Genomic DNA, 17,023 nt, shown 5'->3' with positions numbered 1-17,023 from the left:
CATCGGAAGGGCCGACCGATCCGTGATATCCCGTAATCTATCACGAGGTCCGCGTCTCGTTCCAAAGTGGCCGGTTCTCTTATTGGCGAGGTGTCGCGGTACGGGCGTCAAATTTCGGAATCATTAGAAACCGGCGGCGGTGGTGCATCGCGTTAGCCCGGCACCATAGCCGGCAATCCATCACCGGCCGGCTCGTGCGAGGGCAGGTGTCATGGCGTGCCCCGCTAATGATTCCGGGCATCAAACGTGGAATTAATCATTGCCTTTGTCTTCGCGGGCCTTGCGCCCCTCCGGCCCCCCGATTACCGGGAGGTCCCCCTCGCGATTGTTTTCGGATCGCTCGCGAAACCCCGTCCATTCCGGTCCTCGTTACGGGGATCGGCTCGCCTCCTTGCGGCACGGTTTAATTAATCGAGATCGCTCGCGGGTTCAAAAGGAAGACCGGAGAAAAATTGCTACCACGCAATTGCGGGAAGATTCGACAAAAGATCCTTAAGGGGGCGTGAAAGTGCCATCCGAGGGGTCAATCGGTCATGAAACCCCAAAATTGAACGTTCTGAATCGTTTCCAACTTCACTACGTGAAAATGGGCGTGAAATTTCACTTATTTAAAAAACATATATATATGTCGAAAACGACTAGAAATAAATTGTTTTAACAGGGATATCTTGTGAGTGTGGAGACCTTCCTTATAGCCTCTCCGCTCACGGGGTAAAGTTTTCAAACGATTTGGAACACCCTGTTGCGAAAAGTTTCCTAAACGAGACCTCTGACTTCACTTTCACGTCACCTTAATTTGGGCTCACTTAACGCGACCTAACGTTACGATTCCAGTTAATCGCCTGGTATCGAGCGGTTGGTCTAACTTTGCCGGTGCATCATGGATTTTACTAATCCGAGATTAACTAATCGGACTTGTGAAATATCACGTTAATCTCGGTTTATGCGATCGGCGATAGGAGTCGTGTACTATCTCCGGGGTATGAAGATCCTCGAGTGACATTATGAAATGAGATTTCAAATATCGAACTTTTATGGATTTATCGTAATCGGCGATTTTCGCGGCGGTTTTCCTTTTATAAAAGGGTTCGATTCTTGAGAATATCTAGGCGCTACATCTGGGATCCTTAATCCCCTTGTATCGGTTTCTGAGACATCGATCCTCAGCCAACGATTCGAGGCGCTACGTCACGGGTCGGCAGCACCTGTCAACGAAAATCCCCGGCTCGTTTGACAGCTGTCATACGTGTGCGCCGGAATAGTCGAGCCTCGGGAACGACGGTGTCAACACCGGCGACGTAAATGGCGACGGCCTCCTCGGGGTTCCGCTGGGTGCCGCGCGATGGCAACGCCAAGCGAAGACCTTATCTCCCAGTATCTCCCTCGTTTAAGGCCATCGAGATAATGCGAGGCCATATTTGACCGACACTCGAGGATCCCGAGACGGCGGGGACAATATTTCGTGGGAAAGGACCTCAGGAAACGGACCAATCCTTGCTTCATAACGGCGACCCCAACTTCGATCTCGGGTCCCGGAAGTTGGCCCAATCGGGCGTAAATTTAATTTCTACGCCGTGAATGTTTATTATCCCTCGGGTTTAGTCAATTTATGGTGTATTTTTTGGGCCCCCCGTTATTTCTACGATTAAAGAGACCCCCGGGACCGCAACAGCTCCGCCGGACAAATAATTCCCGGCTCGAATTAGTTATTTCACCGCGTTAACCGAATTTTGTTTGCCTTCGAGCTCTTCGGCCGGGCGGAATAATTCGCGAAAATAAATACTGCACGTCGCCCGAGCGCCGATTTACCAAAACCAACGAGAACCCCCTCTCCCCCCTGGATACAACTCGACATGGTCGTCAATATTTCGTTATTATGCAAACGTTTTTCTCCCCAGCCCATTAACTCGAAGCCACAAGCCGGGATTTACCTGCATCGATGTTGAAGAACAGAAGATAGTGTCGTAAAACAGGTAACCCCAAGTTTCCTCGCGAGTTGCAAACTTCACGAGGACCGTGCCTAACCTCAAAAGTTATATCGGGGTAGGGTGCATTTGGTTCGGCGCAAAATCGTAATTTAAGGTCTGGTAACGGAAAAGATCCGAAAAGATTTCAGATTTCGGTCGGGGGAGAGAGCAGGGAGGTCGTTCCCGTGCTCGCGGAGCCCGCAGAATACGAGAGGGATGATTTCCCCCGGAGTCTCCGCGGCGAACCTGACCCGTCTCGCTCCGCCTACCTCCGTCTCTCTCGGTCGCGGGCTCCCGCCGATCTCGCGTCTCTCTCCGTCAGCCTTCCCTCGGCGAGCCGGCGCGCCTCCTCGCCCTTGCGCGCACACACGAGCGACGCGGACCGCTCCGGGGCTCTTGGGGTTGAGCATATTGAATAACTCGCTCGCTGGACCGCGAAAATATACCGCGAGGCTGCACCAGCATCCCAAACGTCGGGTTCGAGGTTCCTGAAAGGACCTCCCGGAGTCCTTGGGGCGGGTCCGTGCGACGAGGACGGCGCGTCGCAATAGGGTTAGCCAACGAGAGCGAGAGAGACGGAGGCATCCGAGGGGATGGAAGAGGGAGAGAGAGGCGAAGAAAGGGGTCCAGGTATCTCCGTTTCTCCGGCGAGGCCCGAGCGAGAGGGACGGAGAGATCGAAGGAGGTGAAGAAAGGACAGTAGGGTAAGCAGGAGGACGAAGGATGGAGGGGTAGGTGCGTCTCCTTCCCTCCTATACGCAGATACCACCCGGAAGTGAGCAACGGAAACCTTTCTCCGTCTCTGCGTGCCTATCGTGCGAAAGAGACAGAGATACAGTAGAAGGTGCGCGAGAAAGAGAGACGGAGCGACCCGTCTCGCCGTCTCGTTACTTCCCGAGGCAGGGCGACCGTGAAAAGAGAAACGCGCACGCGAGGATGAGTCGATGGAGAGGGACGGAGAGAGAAAATGAAGAGTTGGAAAGGAGGAGAGCGAGAAAGCCGAGGAGTCTCGAACGACGGAGTCAGGGGAAGAGGGAGGGGAGAAAGGGAGGGAATCGCCCCGGAGATTCCCGGATTAGGGGAAGACGTGGCGCGCCTCCAGGAACGGGATGTCGTTACGTGAGAGGTTATGTTGGGGTTATGTGCACTGCGCGGCACCCATTGTCGGTAAGGGACTCGACAAGAGGGGTAGGGAGGGGACGCGCCACCGGAGGCTTTCATGTGGATTGCGGACGGGGGAGAAGGTTAAAAGAATTTCCATCGACCTGGAGAATTCGGTTATGGCAGTCGACGAAGAGTCGGGAAAGATGAATTACGGTGAAATTCTCGATCGCGAAAGCTACAATAATCACAAACTCGGACGTTTAATTCGAAATAAGGCGTTAACGAGAACGAGATCTCAAGGCCCGCGCAGTCCTTTACCCTCGCTCAACCTTCGCGTCAAGTATGGCGGCCGAGGAGGCGAGTTCGCCCACCTCGAATCTTTGACGTCTCGTAACTTCTCGGAATCGCGACTCTGGCGGGATTACGAAAGGGAGGAGGAAACCTCGCGAGTGAGAGAATACGAGGGACGCGAGTTTCCTGGATAATTCGGGAAATTCCGGAAACTTGTTAAGTCAGGGTCGGACTCGACGTCATCGCAGCCCCGGGGAAACCCGGCGTACGGGCCCTAACAAATTGGATTGGGTTTCCCAATCCCGCATAAACCTGGAGATCGTAAATCCTGGGGGACCGTCGCGAGAAAATCCCTAGGCGGCCGGGAAAACCCATCGCCTGCAAGCACGGGCCCGGTGTCTAGGGCCCCGGAGGGGCCTCCTCGCCCTCCGGCAGCCGAACAGTGCAACCACCAGTCATTTTACCTGCTGTCAAAAGAAACGAAACGGTAGGCCGACAGGTGGGACCTGCAGTTACCACGGTTGCCACGGTGTGTAGAGTGCCCTTTAATGACGCCCGGACAATGAGAATTAATGTTGCGACGGCCGGACGGAATACCGACTGGAGCGCCGGCGACAAATTATCGCGCGCTCGAGGATCCCCCCCTTAACGAATCGAAAATCGGCCGAGAAAAGTGCGAATTTAAAGAAAATAAAGAAAAAAGGAAAAAACCCTTTGCCAAATTAAAACAAAAATCAGAAAGAAGCAAGACGTCGATGTTTGGAAGACATAACAAATGACATTAAAAAAAGAAAATACATTCAAAGCGCTCCGTCAGTATCAATTAAGAAGTGATAAACTTCTACTTACAAGTGTACATTGAAACGCTCTCGTTATCAAAGTCGTACAAACTACTCACACAAAGTCGAACGTCGGTTCGTCTACACACTTCGATCCGCCCTCGTACTTCACCTTCGGCGTTAAAACGACACCATTTATCCGCGGTTTTTCAATCTCTAAAAGGCATCTCTTGACCTTAAATGTGAGATACGAGTACATACTGTTAACGCGGATATCGTTAACACTAAGTCTCTCGGGATCGCTGTCTTACGTCTCCTACTCGTCGTTAAAAAATACTATAAATAAATTTCGAGGTTAAGAAACCTCGTAGTCGTCGGTCTCCCTAGTCGCGTATCCTTTGGCGGCATTCGACCAATCTCTCTATTTCCCTCTCACGCGATACGAGGTACCGTGAAAATCATGCCTCGATTTTGGAAAATCGCGGAACTCACGACATGGGGGGAGAAAGGGGGACAAATTTCGCGGAATGCGATTTCGAAGTCGTAATTTGAAAATCGTCGGCCCCGACAGGCAGCGACCCTCCGTCGGACGTCGAAATGAAATTACGCGACCCTCGCCGGGACGTCGGAGCGGCACAAAGGCTCGTTTGCCGGAGAACAACACGGCGCAATCCCGTCGAAAGGGTCCCAAAACCGCTAATCGTTTCGCGATTTACCTCCCATTAAACGCTACTTAATAAACGAGACTCCCAAGCCGGACTTGAAGACGCGAGAACGCGACGCGACTGTCGGTCTAAAGGTAAAGGAATGTAGATCGAAACCTTTTTTTTTTGTTTTCGAGTGCCTCGCAAGATAAACAGCTGAATTCACGTCGCTCGAGCAGAAACACGCGCGTCGGAAGGTGACGCTGATATTTATCGAGCGACTCGTCCGTTATGTATCCCATAACCTCAAATTTAGGAATATCAGCGTCGCGTTCCCTGTACATTCTATCTGGATTGGGACGTCTAAAGTGCAGAATATTCCGGGAATCGATATCAGAAAGTGACCTAGAATTTACGGATGTGTACGGTGTAACCGTAGCGACGCCCAACGGCAACGTTCGGTATCTTCTAGATCCATCGTCTCAAGATTTGTGCCCGTCCCTTGAATACGGGAGTGCTCCATTAACAAAAAAAAAAAAAAGAAAAGAAAAGAATGGACCTTGAAATCCTCCGGGACTTGCGAATACAGCTATCGACAGGATCCATTGAAAGGCACGAGGTGACTTAACATCGTTACCAATCTCCGTCGGACAAGGTCACACAAGGTATTCTTACGGGTTAGATTTAAGTCAATGGCAACCAACGCGTAGCACTTTCTACCGTATTTTACGTAGACATTGGAACATGGTTGACGCACCGTTTTAACGTCTCCAGAATTTCTGTCGCGACGCAGCACCCAAAATTCATCCTCGTACCCTGTCAACGTTAAAAGACGTCCTTATCCAGATAAGAAACGTCCATTGACGTTAAAAACGAGGTACGAGTCCAAGTGTTTGCATCAAACGGCGAGCCAATTTCCATACCCGGGGATTATCTAGTTGGACCGACGTAGCGTGAAATCGTCATCGAGCCTCCCCGGTGGAGGTCGGTCTCTATTTCGACGTACCTGTTCTTGGCTGCGGCGGCGCGGTCCCTCTGCCTGCGGTTTTTGAACCAGTTCCCGACCTGGGTGGGAGTGAGTCCGGTCGCGGCGGCGAGTTCCCTCTTCTTGCCAGGGTTGGGATAGGGGTCCTGGAGGTACCACTCCCTGAGCAGCGACCTGGTGCGCTCCTTGAAGCAATGGGTCTTCTGCTCGCCGTCCCAGATGGTCCTGGGCAGAGGGAACTTCTTGCGGACGCGGTACTTGTCGACGGGCCCGAGGGGTCGACCGCGGAGTTTCTCGGCCTCCTGGTAGTGGGCCTCGAGCCACATGGCCTGGAGCTTGCCGTGTGAATCCTTGGTGAACTTGTGCCTCTCGAGGATGGCGTAGAGCTCGCGGTAGTGTCCCGAGTGGAAGGCGACGATGGCCCTGGCGCGCAGCACGGCCTCGCTCTGGTTCAGTTCCTGGATGTTGGGGTGGGCGACGGGCAGACTCCAGAGGAACCTGGCCAGCCGCTCGATGTCGCCGCTCTCCTCGAGGGTCTCGCAGACCGTGGCCACCTGGCCGACGGTGAAGGACAGGGTGGGCAGCGCGAAGACCGGGGCCGGGACGACGGGTCCGTTGTTGGCGCCGGGGCCGGTGGTCCCGGTGCCCGCCGGGGCGACGGCCGACATGGCTCCTCCTCTGCGCTCGCGGGGGTCCGTCTCCTGGGGCGGCTGGCGGGTACCGGCCCCTCAGGCCGCGCGGCCGGGCGTCGAACTCACCCGGGCGCTTCGCATATCGGCCCGCTCCCTCCGGGCCCTACCGACGGGGTCCGGGGCTCCTGGGAGTTCCGGTCTGCGGCGGCCGGCGCGGAGCACTGTGCGGGTCGCGCGGCCACTACGGAGTGACGGGCAGAGCCCGCGCGCTCCTCTTCCCGGGCCCGTCGCCGCAGCGCGCGGGGCCCCGTCCTCGGCGAAGGTGAGAGGCTGCGACGGCGGGTATCGCGCGACAGAATGCGGGACTGTTGCCTCGATCGTATCGGATAGCAAACTGGTTTCGCTTACAACCCGGCATCTCGGCCCCAGCCCTCCCCTGCATGATACGTTTGTCCTGGCCCGCTGCACCGGGAGTCGGGCCGCTACCTACCTCGCCGGCTCGCGGCAGCCAATCGCCAAGCCACGCCCCCTCGCCGCGCGCCGATTGGCCGGATCTCCGGCCCGTCGCCATGGCGACCTTTCTTTGCCCCCCCACCTCCGGGCCCGCCACCCTTGTGTGGGTTTAATTATCCCCTCCGCCGGTCACGTGACCCGCATCCCCACCGCGCGCCGCCCGGCCGCCCCCTCCCTGCGCCGCATCCGCCCATCGGCGCGAGAGAGCGAGGACGCGCCGCGCCGCGAGTCCAACGGAGACCGAGAGACGAGCCGCGGGAGGGGCGGCGACCGAGGAGTGGGGGAATCGAGCGCGATCTCTCCCGACTGCCGCGGAGGCGCTCTCTCTCCCTTCCCCTCCCTTCGCCCGCATAAGGGCGTCCTCCTTTTCCCTCGCTCTCGCCACCTCCTCTTCCGTTGCGTCTTCGCCGGACTCGCCTCTTTTACCAATAGCGCAACCAAGATTGACAGCCTTCCGCCCGGATCGATTCTTTCCCTAGATGGGCCACTCGATGTTATTTATGCCGCGGCTTACCTGCGATCTTCGCCGCAAGGAGAGCGATCCGGGAAATCGCGAGACTCCGAGCGCCGCCATGGCGACGTCGCATTTTTTAGGTTATGTCACGGGACGCGAATCGATCGGCAAATGGTAATCGGACGTGACCGTATTCCCATATACCTTTCTGTACACCTTCCTTCCGAAACTCACGTTCCACCTGAAAATCCATGCTGGTCTAATTTCTATTTTCTATTATTTTATCTTTTATCGTGAAGAAAACCTGGAGAACGGTCACTTTAACTACAGGGAATTCTCTCTCTCTCTTTTTTTTTTGTTCTCGTCGTCCGCCAGGAGACTTCGCACGCGAGAGGTACCTTCGACGTGACGAGGAGGATGCGCGACGGCGCTGAAATGGCACGGCGTCGCGACGCGGCCGCGTTATCGAGCGCCCCGACGACGACGTCGGCTTTAGTCTCGCCGGATATTCTGATTCGCGATTTCCCGCAGACGCGGCGCTTTCCGGGGAATCGCGGCCGTATGTGGATGCGTGGGGACGTAGACGAGTACACCTACTCGGAGGAAGGTGTCGTCGAGGGAGGTTAGGTTACCTATCCGCGCCGCCCCGCGGAAAACGTGAGAAACTTCGAGAATACGTCCGGGCTGGGACCACCCGAGAATTTTAACCCCCAAACGGGGAAACCTCGAGGTATTATGCGAAAAGAGAGATCCCTAATCCTACACGTAAGTATCAATTAACCTTTCAAGGACATAAATGAAATTAGCGAGCACTCTTGACGGGTCGCGGTACCCGCCATACAGGTGCATTCGGTGATTTCGAACTATTTTCGGCCCTGCTGAGGACAATGGACTGGGAAAGACAGGCGGGATTAGGAGTTCCTGGAAAATATCGAGGAATTTCCCCGGGGAGGACGCCGTTGACCATACGACTCCTGCGAGCGCTTCAAGGCGTCCGTTAGATTATTAAAGAATTGTCTTAAATGCTACGTTATGGATTTTAAATAGTAGGAGAAATGGATTAATCTCCGAATGCGGTGATAACGTGGCGACGGAGAGGGCAGGGATTTTCCATTTCCATTTTCTATGCTGTCGGGAATGATTTACACAGGGGTCGAATGGCCGCGTCAATAATGGATTCTCGAGGAATCTCGTCTATCGATACGGCCTTGTTCGTGTCCAGGGGGCCATATACTCGTTTTTGTGACAGAGAGTCGGCTGTCGGTAGAAACTGTCGAAACGGTCGAGAGATGGCCGAAATGGCCAGGGGACGTCAGGTGGCTCCTTCTTCTCGAGCTGACCCCGGGCCAATCCGAAACACATGTCCGGTCTTACTGGCGAAAATCCCGGGGAAAGCTCGGAAAAGTGAGCTCCGGGATTCCCTGGCCCTATCCTCGAGGGATCTCTAGGTAGGGCTACAATGGACTACCAGTAAACCCCTGCAGAGCCCAATGACCAGGGACCGACACCGAGAGGTGGTAAATAGTTATTGGTGGCTAATTGCCCGACAACGACAGTCGGTGGTTCTATTCTTAGCATCTTGAGATCCACCTCTTATTATTTTTCTTCCCTCGTCTCTCATCCTCCGACTTTGACTCGCCAGGCGACCTCCGTAACACCTAACAACTACACTGTTAAAATGAATATGATAATTTTATAACATATTTTCACATTAAATCGTATAACATATATTAGAAAATTTAGTACATATAAGCCGTTTATTTTGAAAGTGGCGTAAGTCCATTTTTCGAAAAAATTAATCTTACGGCGATAAATACCGGATTGCATCATTTCTTTATCTTACACCCAATACTCGCCTTCCTATGTGCATCTCTCTTCCTCCCGTATATAAAATACCGTTGACTAACACTTGCGATCTCTCTTTTACCCCCTCTCGAAATTTTCGGTCCAAGAATATCATAATGAAATGAATTCTCACAATCTGGGATGCGTTTAATTCGTTAATCGCGAGGGAAAATTCAAGTCAATCTCGCGTCGAAATTGGGTTAACTTATTGGCCCGGACTAGATCAGTCGGAACTCTTGTCGTGCAACAAAGTAAGAGTAAAAAAGTAGAAGGGGAGGAATATGAACCCATTATCCCTCGTAGCCGATCCATTCTCCTTAAATCGATACAATTGATCCCACGTAACGTCCTTGGAGTCGTTTACTCGCCGATATTCCGATAATTGCGTCGATTCGATGCGGCATTCGAAGAGCCCGCGAAGTCGCGAATCGTGCTCTCTCCATAATGGATTACGGCGGGGGATATAATAGAATATATCGAGGACGAGGTATCTCGCAGATAAATGCCGCGATAACGGCAGGTAGGCATAGAGAATACACACCGTTCCATCATCCGCCCTCGATTACGCGGATCGATCCATCGCGTGTGTCGTTTGTTTGCCGCCCGAGACAAATGACCGGCTCGCACGTCAGCCATTTTCCTTTTTCCTTTTCCCCCTTTCCGCGTCCCTCCTTCCCCCCACGTCGCTTTCCCTCGCGCCGAAACCGTACTTTATCAATTACTCTCTCCCCTGCGTCGATTACAGACACGTAGGGACACTTCTCTTTTTGCGAACTGACGTGGGGCATTTCGCAACATTACAGAGGATAACTCCGCGGAGGTGGTTAACTGCACGAGGCAAACGGCTCGTTTGTCGAGAGACCGGTCCGAAGAGGCGTTATCGGTACTCCGGGAAATAATTAACCTACACCGACGTTACGTCACCCAGAAACGCTAATTTACCCCGTTTAATGCCGTACAAGGATTAAGAACACGCGGGAAATTTCCCGTTGCCGATAATGCCGGCAATTTTTGCGTAAGACTTCCATTAGTTAAAAACTACCCTGAGAAAAAATATCACTAGGCCGGAATAAATATATATACATCGTTCACGTATAGTTGCCTGAATCGTATATAATTGCAAGAAACAATTATATTCCGTACTCGACCCGACATTCGTTTCGGAGGGATTTGATCGCAGGATTTTATTCTTGCAGTAAATATTTCTTTGAGCAACTAGTAACCAACAGGGAAGATCAACTAATTTCTTACAATTTTTCTAACGAATTTGTTCTCCAACCAGATTATGGAGATTCCTGGAAGGGGGCCGAGGGTGTTGGAAGGGAAGAGAGGGAAACCTTGTCGTTTGCGAATTGTTCATCGGGGTAGGGAGAGGGGCGCAACGTGTATCGAATGATCTCTCGGTTATAGGAGTACACGGGAGATATTCGACGTTAGGGGAGGCCGAGTCGTATCGTTGTGGGATAATCCTCTTCTGGTTGTGCGAACTCTGGGGTGTCTGCGCCTAATATGGCGGCTTTATTATTTAACGGCCTTCTAATGGGGTGTTTCCGTGCCCCGGGACCGTTGCACGGAGGGAGACTCCACCAGTGGCAATTGTTATTCAGCCGGCATGCTTTGGGACGATAACCTGAATCGGAAATCTTCGGATCCTCACCCCTTTGCGTTCACCGTTCTTCTCGTTACTTTGCTCCTCGAGCGAATCATGGAACGAAAATTTTACCGATTAATCATCTTAACGATTCCACCGTGAGGAATCTGGAATCTACTGCGGCAAAAAATTGGTCCATTCGATTGTGAGACATTTTTCAGCCCTTATGGAGGGAGGAAAGTCAACCTGCCTGCGGGATTAAGGTGAAGTGGATCGATATACAAGTATTGAAGACTCTGATATGAGAAACGAAGGTGTCAGGACAATTGTACAACAATTTAGAACACTCTAGTAATCGAGAAACTCGCATTTGAACAGGATAAAGGCAAAACAGTGTCTTACGCGCTTCTAAGCTAAAACGAAGGTAATACGAGGTCTCGAAGAGAAAATTTAGTCGACGGTAAAATCACAGATGGCGCAGAATGGCACTCCGCAGTCAACTAGGGCATAAAAAATCACGAGTCTAGGAGATTTCTGGAGTTTTATCGCCTTAAATTTCTTTATAATTATTGTACGGAAACGACATATGGAGTACGCCATTCAGTACGATACCCAATATAATTCGACACGGCTGCCGATATAAATGCGAACGTTGGAATTTAGTAGAATCTTTTTTACCAACGTCGAAAAAATTTCCCGACGTGTTTCACTTCACCTTAAACCCGAAAGGTTCGTTTCTTGGAGTGACCGTAGAACAGTCGCGGGTATCGGAGTGGCGCCTCGAACATCCCTCTCGAGATGTTTACACAGGAGTTTTGGGGCTCGGAACTCGACCAGGGTGTAATTTGAGGTAGACCCGGGAGCACCCGACTTCTGGACCGGGATCACCGGGAGAATGACGAGACGCATCTGCGATGGCGCCACGTCGATATCCCGTTTGTTTTACATTCGAGGGGGCCGCTCTCTAACCACCGTTTTGCGGCTCCCGGTCGCTCCCCAGCCGGGGTTAATGAGGCCCGTAACGAGGGTGCGTCTAATTCGGTCTCGCCAAGAAATTCCGGGTCGCTCTTCCTACAAAAAGTAAACAATTAAAAATTAACCACTGCCAATTATGCCTACGGCTTCACACAGGACGGAGCAAATACACAGAACAATCTATTCGAGGCACCCATGCACTGGCTGTGCCTGTGATATTTACATTGTTTATATTTTTTATAAAAATCAAGAGCCACGTCAGAGGTGTTTCCTGCATCTTTATCCGAAGCGACTCTGTTATCTGACTTAAATTCATTTTTTTAAACGCCCGACTTTAGACATTCCATATATTTGGCTAGAGACATGTGACAAAAAACTTACCTTACCTTTCCACGTACCGAGAGGTAGTCTCACCTTGGGAGCCCAGAATTCGAGGAACTAGGGTCAATTGAGAGTGACAGGGGCGTAATTCGAGGCAGCTCGAATCAGAAACTACCTTGGGGCTACCGAAGGAAGCGGGATATAACTTAGATGATGAGGCACGTTCGCGATGGCGCCGTGTCCGACTCGCCTTATCGCCGGAAGGACCCTGTCGTTGCAGTCCTGAAAAGGGAAAAATTCAACGATTTTCGATTTAAAATTAATAAATTGTCTACCATGCGTCTAATGCAGGCAAAGGTGTGTTCCAACGTTGTGTAATTTTCCTGCATTTTTGGTTCGCTTCGCAGGGCGACTAAATGTCGACGGCACGATGTAATCATTAATAGCCACCGGAAAGACCTTGATCGTTGTAGTCCTGAAATCGAACAAATTTAACGATCTCCAACTTAAAATTAATAAATTGTCTACCATGCGTTTAATGCAGGCAAAGGTGTGTTCCAACGTTGTGTAATTTTCCTCCATTTTTGGTTCGCTTCGCAGGATGGCTAGATGTCGACGATACGACGTGACCACTAATGGCAGCCGATAACGGTCACCCAGCGGCTCTCGCGTTTTTCCTGCCGGAGGGAAATTTCATTTTTGAACCATCGTTCCCCCCGAAAATCGAGCTCCGTCCAATCAGTGCGATCCAGAGCCGCGCCGGCAATATCGGCCCTCGCGCGATAACAGCGCCCGGCGCCTTTTGTTATCACCGCGCGACAACGAAATCCAATTCGGCCGCTGCGTTCCACGCGCGGCATTGTGCCGGCATTATTGCAATCATACGCCGTGTTGGCCGCGCCGAATTTATCGCGCTTTTAATCCGCGCCGCGGCCCCATAATTTCGCGGCCGCGCGGCCATTTCGCTCCGGACGGATACGAGATTTCGACCGGCGAGAGAGAAGGAGCGTCGCGGATAAAAGTGAGGCCGAGAAGGAGAGAAAATACGGATAATTCCAGAAGTAGTATAGAAAAAGAAAAAGAAAAAATACCAGACGAACATACGGAATTTCTTTACCACAGTGGCGAATGAATATTGCTTGGAAGTCGGTTGTCGTCATCGAAACGCTGCTTGGAGATTGATTTTCGTTGACATATATATATTTTTTTTTCATCGCTTCCTGGGAAAATTCAGCAGCCCCGAAATTTCGAGGCTCCGTGATATTGGCTCCATCAAAGGGGTTGGTATCCGGCAGAAATAATCGCGGCTGGCAAAGTGGTTTTCCAATTCACGGCCGTGGGCTGCAGTATTACTGAAATATACGTTCGGTTAAATGCGGTGCGATAACCATTGGACGAGGTTGGGTAATTACGTTACGACGTGCGCTCGTGTGGCCATGGTTCGACGATCTGTATTCCCCGTATCGTGCGAAATATAAATATCAAGCCAAATCCACATCTAAGCACGAATACATACGAGATGAGACAAGAAAAAACGATTGCCTCGAACCCATACACATTTAGTACATAAGGTTGTGGTAAAACTACGTCTTAATAGTGAATTAGTATACATTTATAATAAAATTCTAAATAAACTTATAACTTCACAACGTATCGTTATAATTTCTTTGAAATTGCGCCTGGTAAATAATACACATATGTACTAAATTTGTAAGATATAATGAAAATATGTTATTAAATTAATTCATCGTGTCAGAATAAAACTTCCAACGAAAGTGTTATAAAATTACAATGCTTCTTCTATCAGTGTACGTCCTCACTTGAACGTTATACGTCCTCGCTTTTCCTCAATTCAATGTACGCGCTCGTGTTTAGATGTGTACTCGGCTTAGAAACGCATAAATGAGCCTAAGAGCGACGGAAAGTCGACTAGGTTCCGCGTCGTCTTCAAAGTGCATCGCGACCTCCAAACAGCTCCGGATGGTCCGCGTCGACACGGTCCAATTTGTCTCGCGTCTCGAGCGAAGGTGCCCCGCCAGATTATAACGGGCTTTTACCGACTCCGGGGTTCTTTTTTCTTGGCATGGTTCTTGGTGACATAAGGGTGCGCCGGCACAAAAAGTGCACGCATCCCGGGGCCAAATGCACTGCCGGTGTGACCGTTCCCGCTGGCGCTCGTCAAGCGCGGCAAGCGACGTGACGACCCGCGGATGGCGGTTCTTGGCGCCACCGGGAGATGGCGGCCCGAGTCGGTGGAAAGACGCAGGAAGTGCCGGGAACTCGATATATCGCGTCCGGCGAGCTTTCGAAGATGTTTGTTGTTGCGCCTCTCCTCGAACGGGTGGCCTTTTAAAAGCGCGTCCCCTTGTCACTCGGAGGACACGCCATCTGGAACGTCTCCCGCAAAAGGGAGGCGACGAGAACGGCAACTCGTTAATATCCACAAAATACTTTCCTAGACGCTTAGATATGCATATATGTATACTTATATAGTTAAAGATGTAAACCGCCGAAGTTGATTTTAAGTAAGGCGTTAAGGCTCCATACGAATTGGCTTCCTCGAGACTCTTCCGTGTAAACCAATTGGGAGCCATGTGTAAATTTATTGTATTGCCGACGTTTCTCCTGCATTGCAGTGGGCGTTATAAGGGGGAGAAGGCACTGATTTATATTGAATAGTAGAACTTGCAGTTATAAATCGATTTCGCTCCCGGCCAGGATGACGATGTCGGCGACGCCTGGCAGTTTCGGTTATTTCTCAAAATGGCCGCCACTCGTGTTCCGGTATGACCCTGGATGGATTTCGAGTTTATGGCCTCGCTCGAAGGGGGGCCATCGATTCGAGGTGGGATCCCTGCTGGACTCGGGCCCGTGTAAACGGCACTCTTCCGCGTAAATGACACGGGCCGGAAAATGCAGGAAAATGCGCCCGCAGGTTGAGGAGTAATCGCAAGCCCTCGGCGACAGGTCCTGGGCGCCGGCGGACACAATAAACTCCATGCAAATGCGGAACCGACGCCACATCTGGAAGTAATTAAGGCCGGTGCGGATTGGTGCGGGCGTGGGGTATCGGCACGAGGTGCCGATGGTTTTCGGCTCAGGTGCGGACCTTTAAGGTTAAGGCACTCACCCGGGGTGAACGTGAGGGCCGCTCGGAAACCGGGATTAGCGGTATGCTTTTCGGACTCGGTTGCGAGAGACCCGCAGGAGAGGTCAACGAGCAGGAGAAAAGATACGATCTCCTCTTCTGCGACTCGCCGAGGTCCTTCTTCAGGGCGTCGTACCTGCGGACCGCCCACGGTCGCATCTGAAACCAAGATGCAAATTATTGTTAGAAAAGATATTTAAATACTGCTTCCTTTGCAAATAAACTTACACGGTTAAATAAAATTGCCAAGGAGCTGGCGAGGAGTGGTCATACCGCTGGAAAATAAACCTTTGAATCTTCTGAAATTTGTCTGCAAGTCGAACAACCTAATATTTAAGGGGCGCTTCTTGGGGCCGCTGTCGCATAATCCGTACACTTTTCGACAACTGGGACGAAAGATCGCGGATCGGCATTGATCGTAAGCGGCTTGCTCACCTTTGTGCGCCCTGCGGTATTTACGCCCCGTGGTTTCTCGCACCTCGCCTTCCATCGCCGCGTCCACCGAACGACACGTTCGGCCGTTGTGCCCAGTGGTAGCTCCGTCTCTCTCGCACTAATGACCGCCGCGTATCGGCGTCTCTCTCCCACTCACGGGGAGCGCAGGGCCACGTGCATAAGTAGCCGCGCGACACGTAATGAGGTGGGCACCACTCGAGGACGAACAATGCTCCGGAGAATGCGCCATATTGGTTTAACAATGCGTTATCTACTCTCGTTGCGCGTACTAGAGCGACCTGCACGTGTTCATACCTCTCTTTACACCATTTACGTACCTTCAGGTCCGAGGAGTTCAACCAGTGTAGAAGTTAGCGTACCCAAAAGACGTCCTAACCTCCACGCGGCACTGCACGATGAAATTTCCGACAACGCCCGAATTTCACCCACCGAGCTAACTATATTACAGTTAAATAACAATGAAGTGGTACATAAAGTTATTAACAAAAAAAACACATTGATACCACGTAATATTGATTTATAATCATTCCGTAACACTTGTAAATCTCTCGGCGTGCAGTTATACATTATTAACATAACATGTAATATGCTACCAATGTTATGTTTATGTTACATTATTCATTTCATATAGGTGTTATGCCCCGGGAATAGTAATATGTTTTACGATACTTAGCACGATGTTACGGTAAATATTCCCATGAAAATTGTAACGGTTATATTATTACGGAATCGTGTTTGGTGAGCATGCACAAGAGTCACAGCAATGCGCAACTCGAGCGACGAAGAAATATCTTTTCCTCGCGATTACGCGCGGCCACGTAAGTCCGTATTTTACACGAGTGCTCTCCCTCTCTGTTTCTCCGCTTATCTCTTTCTCGCTCCCTCCCTCGAGCCCATATTTTATTCGGGGCTCTATAAGTTCATCGCAGGCGCGCTGATGCGCATGTAATCCCGTGGTGCTTACCGATAGCATCACGGGTTTTATTTTCATTATTCATTTGTTCGCCGTTCCCCATGGACGGTCGCAGGCTTACACGCATAACCCCGTGTTTCCATGTCGGTTTAATCGGATAAAATCCACCGAGGAAAATCTGCCGAGCGGCGGGCCCGTCCCGCGTGCGATTTCCGCGCGCGGCCGAGTATTAGCGCAAACGCAAGCGTGATTGGACCAGGCTCGTTGAAAAATTAAACAAAAGTGGGCCTGGCATTTATTAAAAAAAAAAAAAAGATGAAACCAGGATTCTCCTCAATTTTTCTCGATTTGAAGAATTTCAAAGCGGGAAAAGAGCCTCTTTCTGCAACCCGAAAATGATTTATA

The 17,023-nt window shown here is 51.3% G+C and overlaps 1 protein-coding gene across 2 annotated transcripts in view; it reads right to left on the bottom strand.

The window, feature by feature from the left end:
- LOC105698219 (homeobox protein SIX6) overlaps positions 1–6,755 on the bottom strand; it is a 37,621-nt gene extending 30,866 nt beyond the window's left edge. For both annotated transcript variants that reach the window (XM_012422272.1, XM_012422273.1), the window contains exon 1: positions 5,792–6,755. In XM_012422272.1, the coding sequence (XP_012277695.1) occupies positions 5,792–6,438 (647 nt within the window). In that variant the 5' untranslated portion in view covers positions 6,439–6,755. The remainder of the gene's footprint in view (positions 1–5,791) is intronic.
- Positions 6,756–17,023: the final 10,268 nt, after the last annotated feature.

The sequence above is a fragment of the Orussus abietinus genome, unplaced genomic scaffold (genome assembly GCF_000612105.2).
Source record: "Orussus abietinus isolate OABI.00-Male unplaced genomic scaffold, Oabi_2.0 scaffold1, whole genome shotgun sequence".
NCBI classification, from domain to species: Eukaryota; Metazoa; Arthropoda; class Insecta; order Hymenoptera; family Orussidae; genus Orussus; species Orussus abietinus.
Note: the sequence above shows the minus strand (reverse complement) of the source record. Positions and strands in the feature narration are given on the sequence as shown.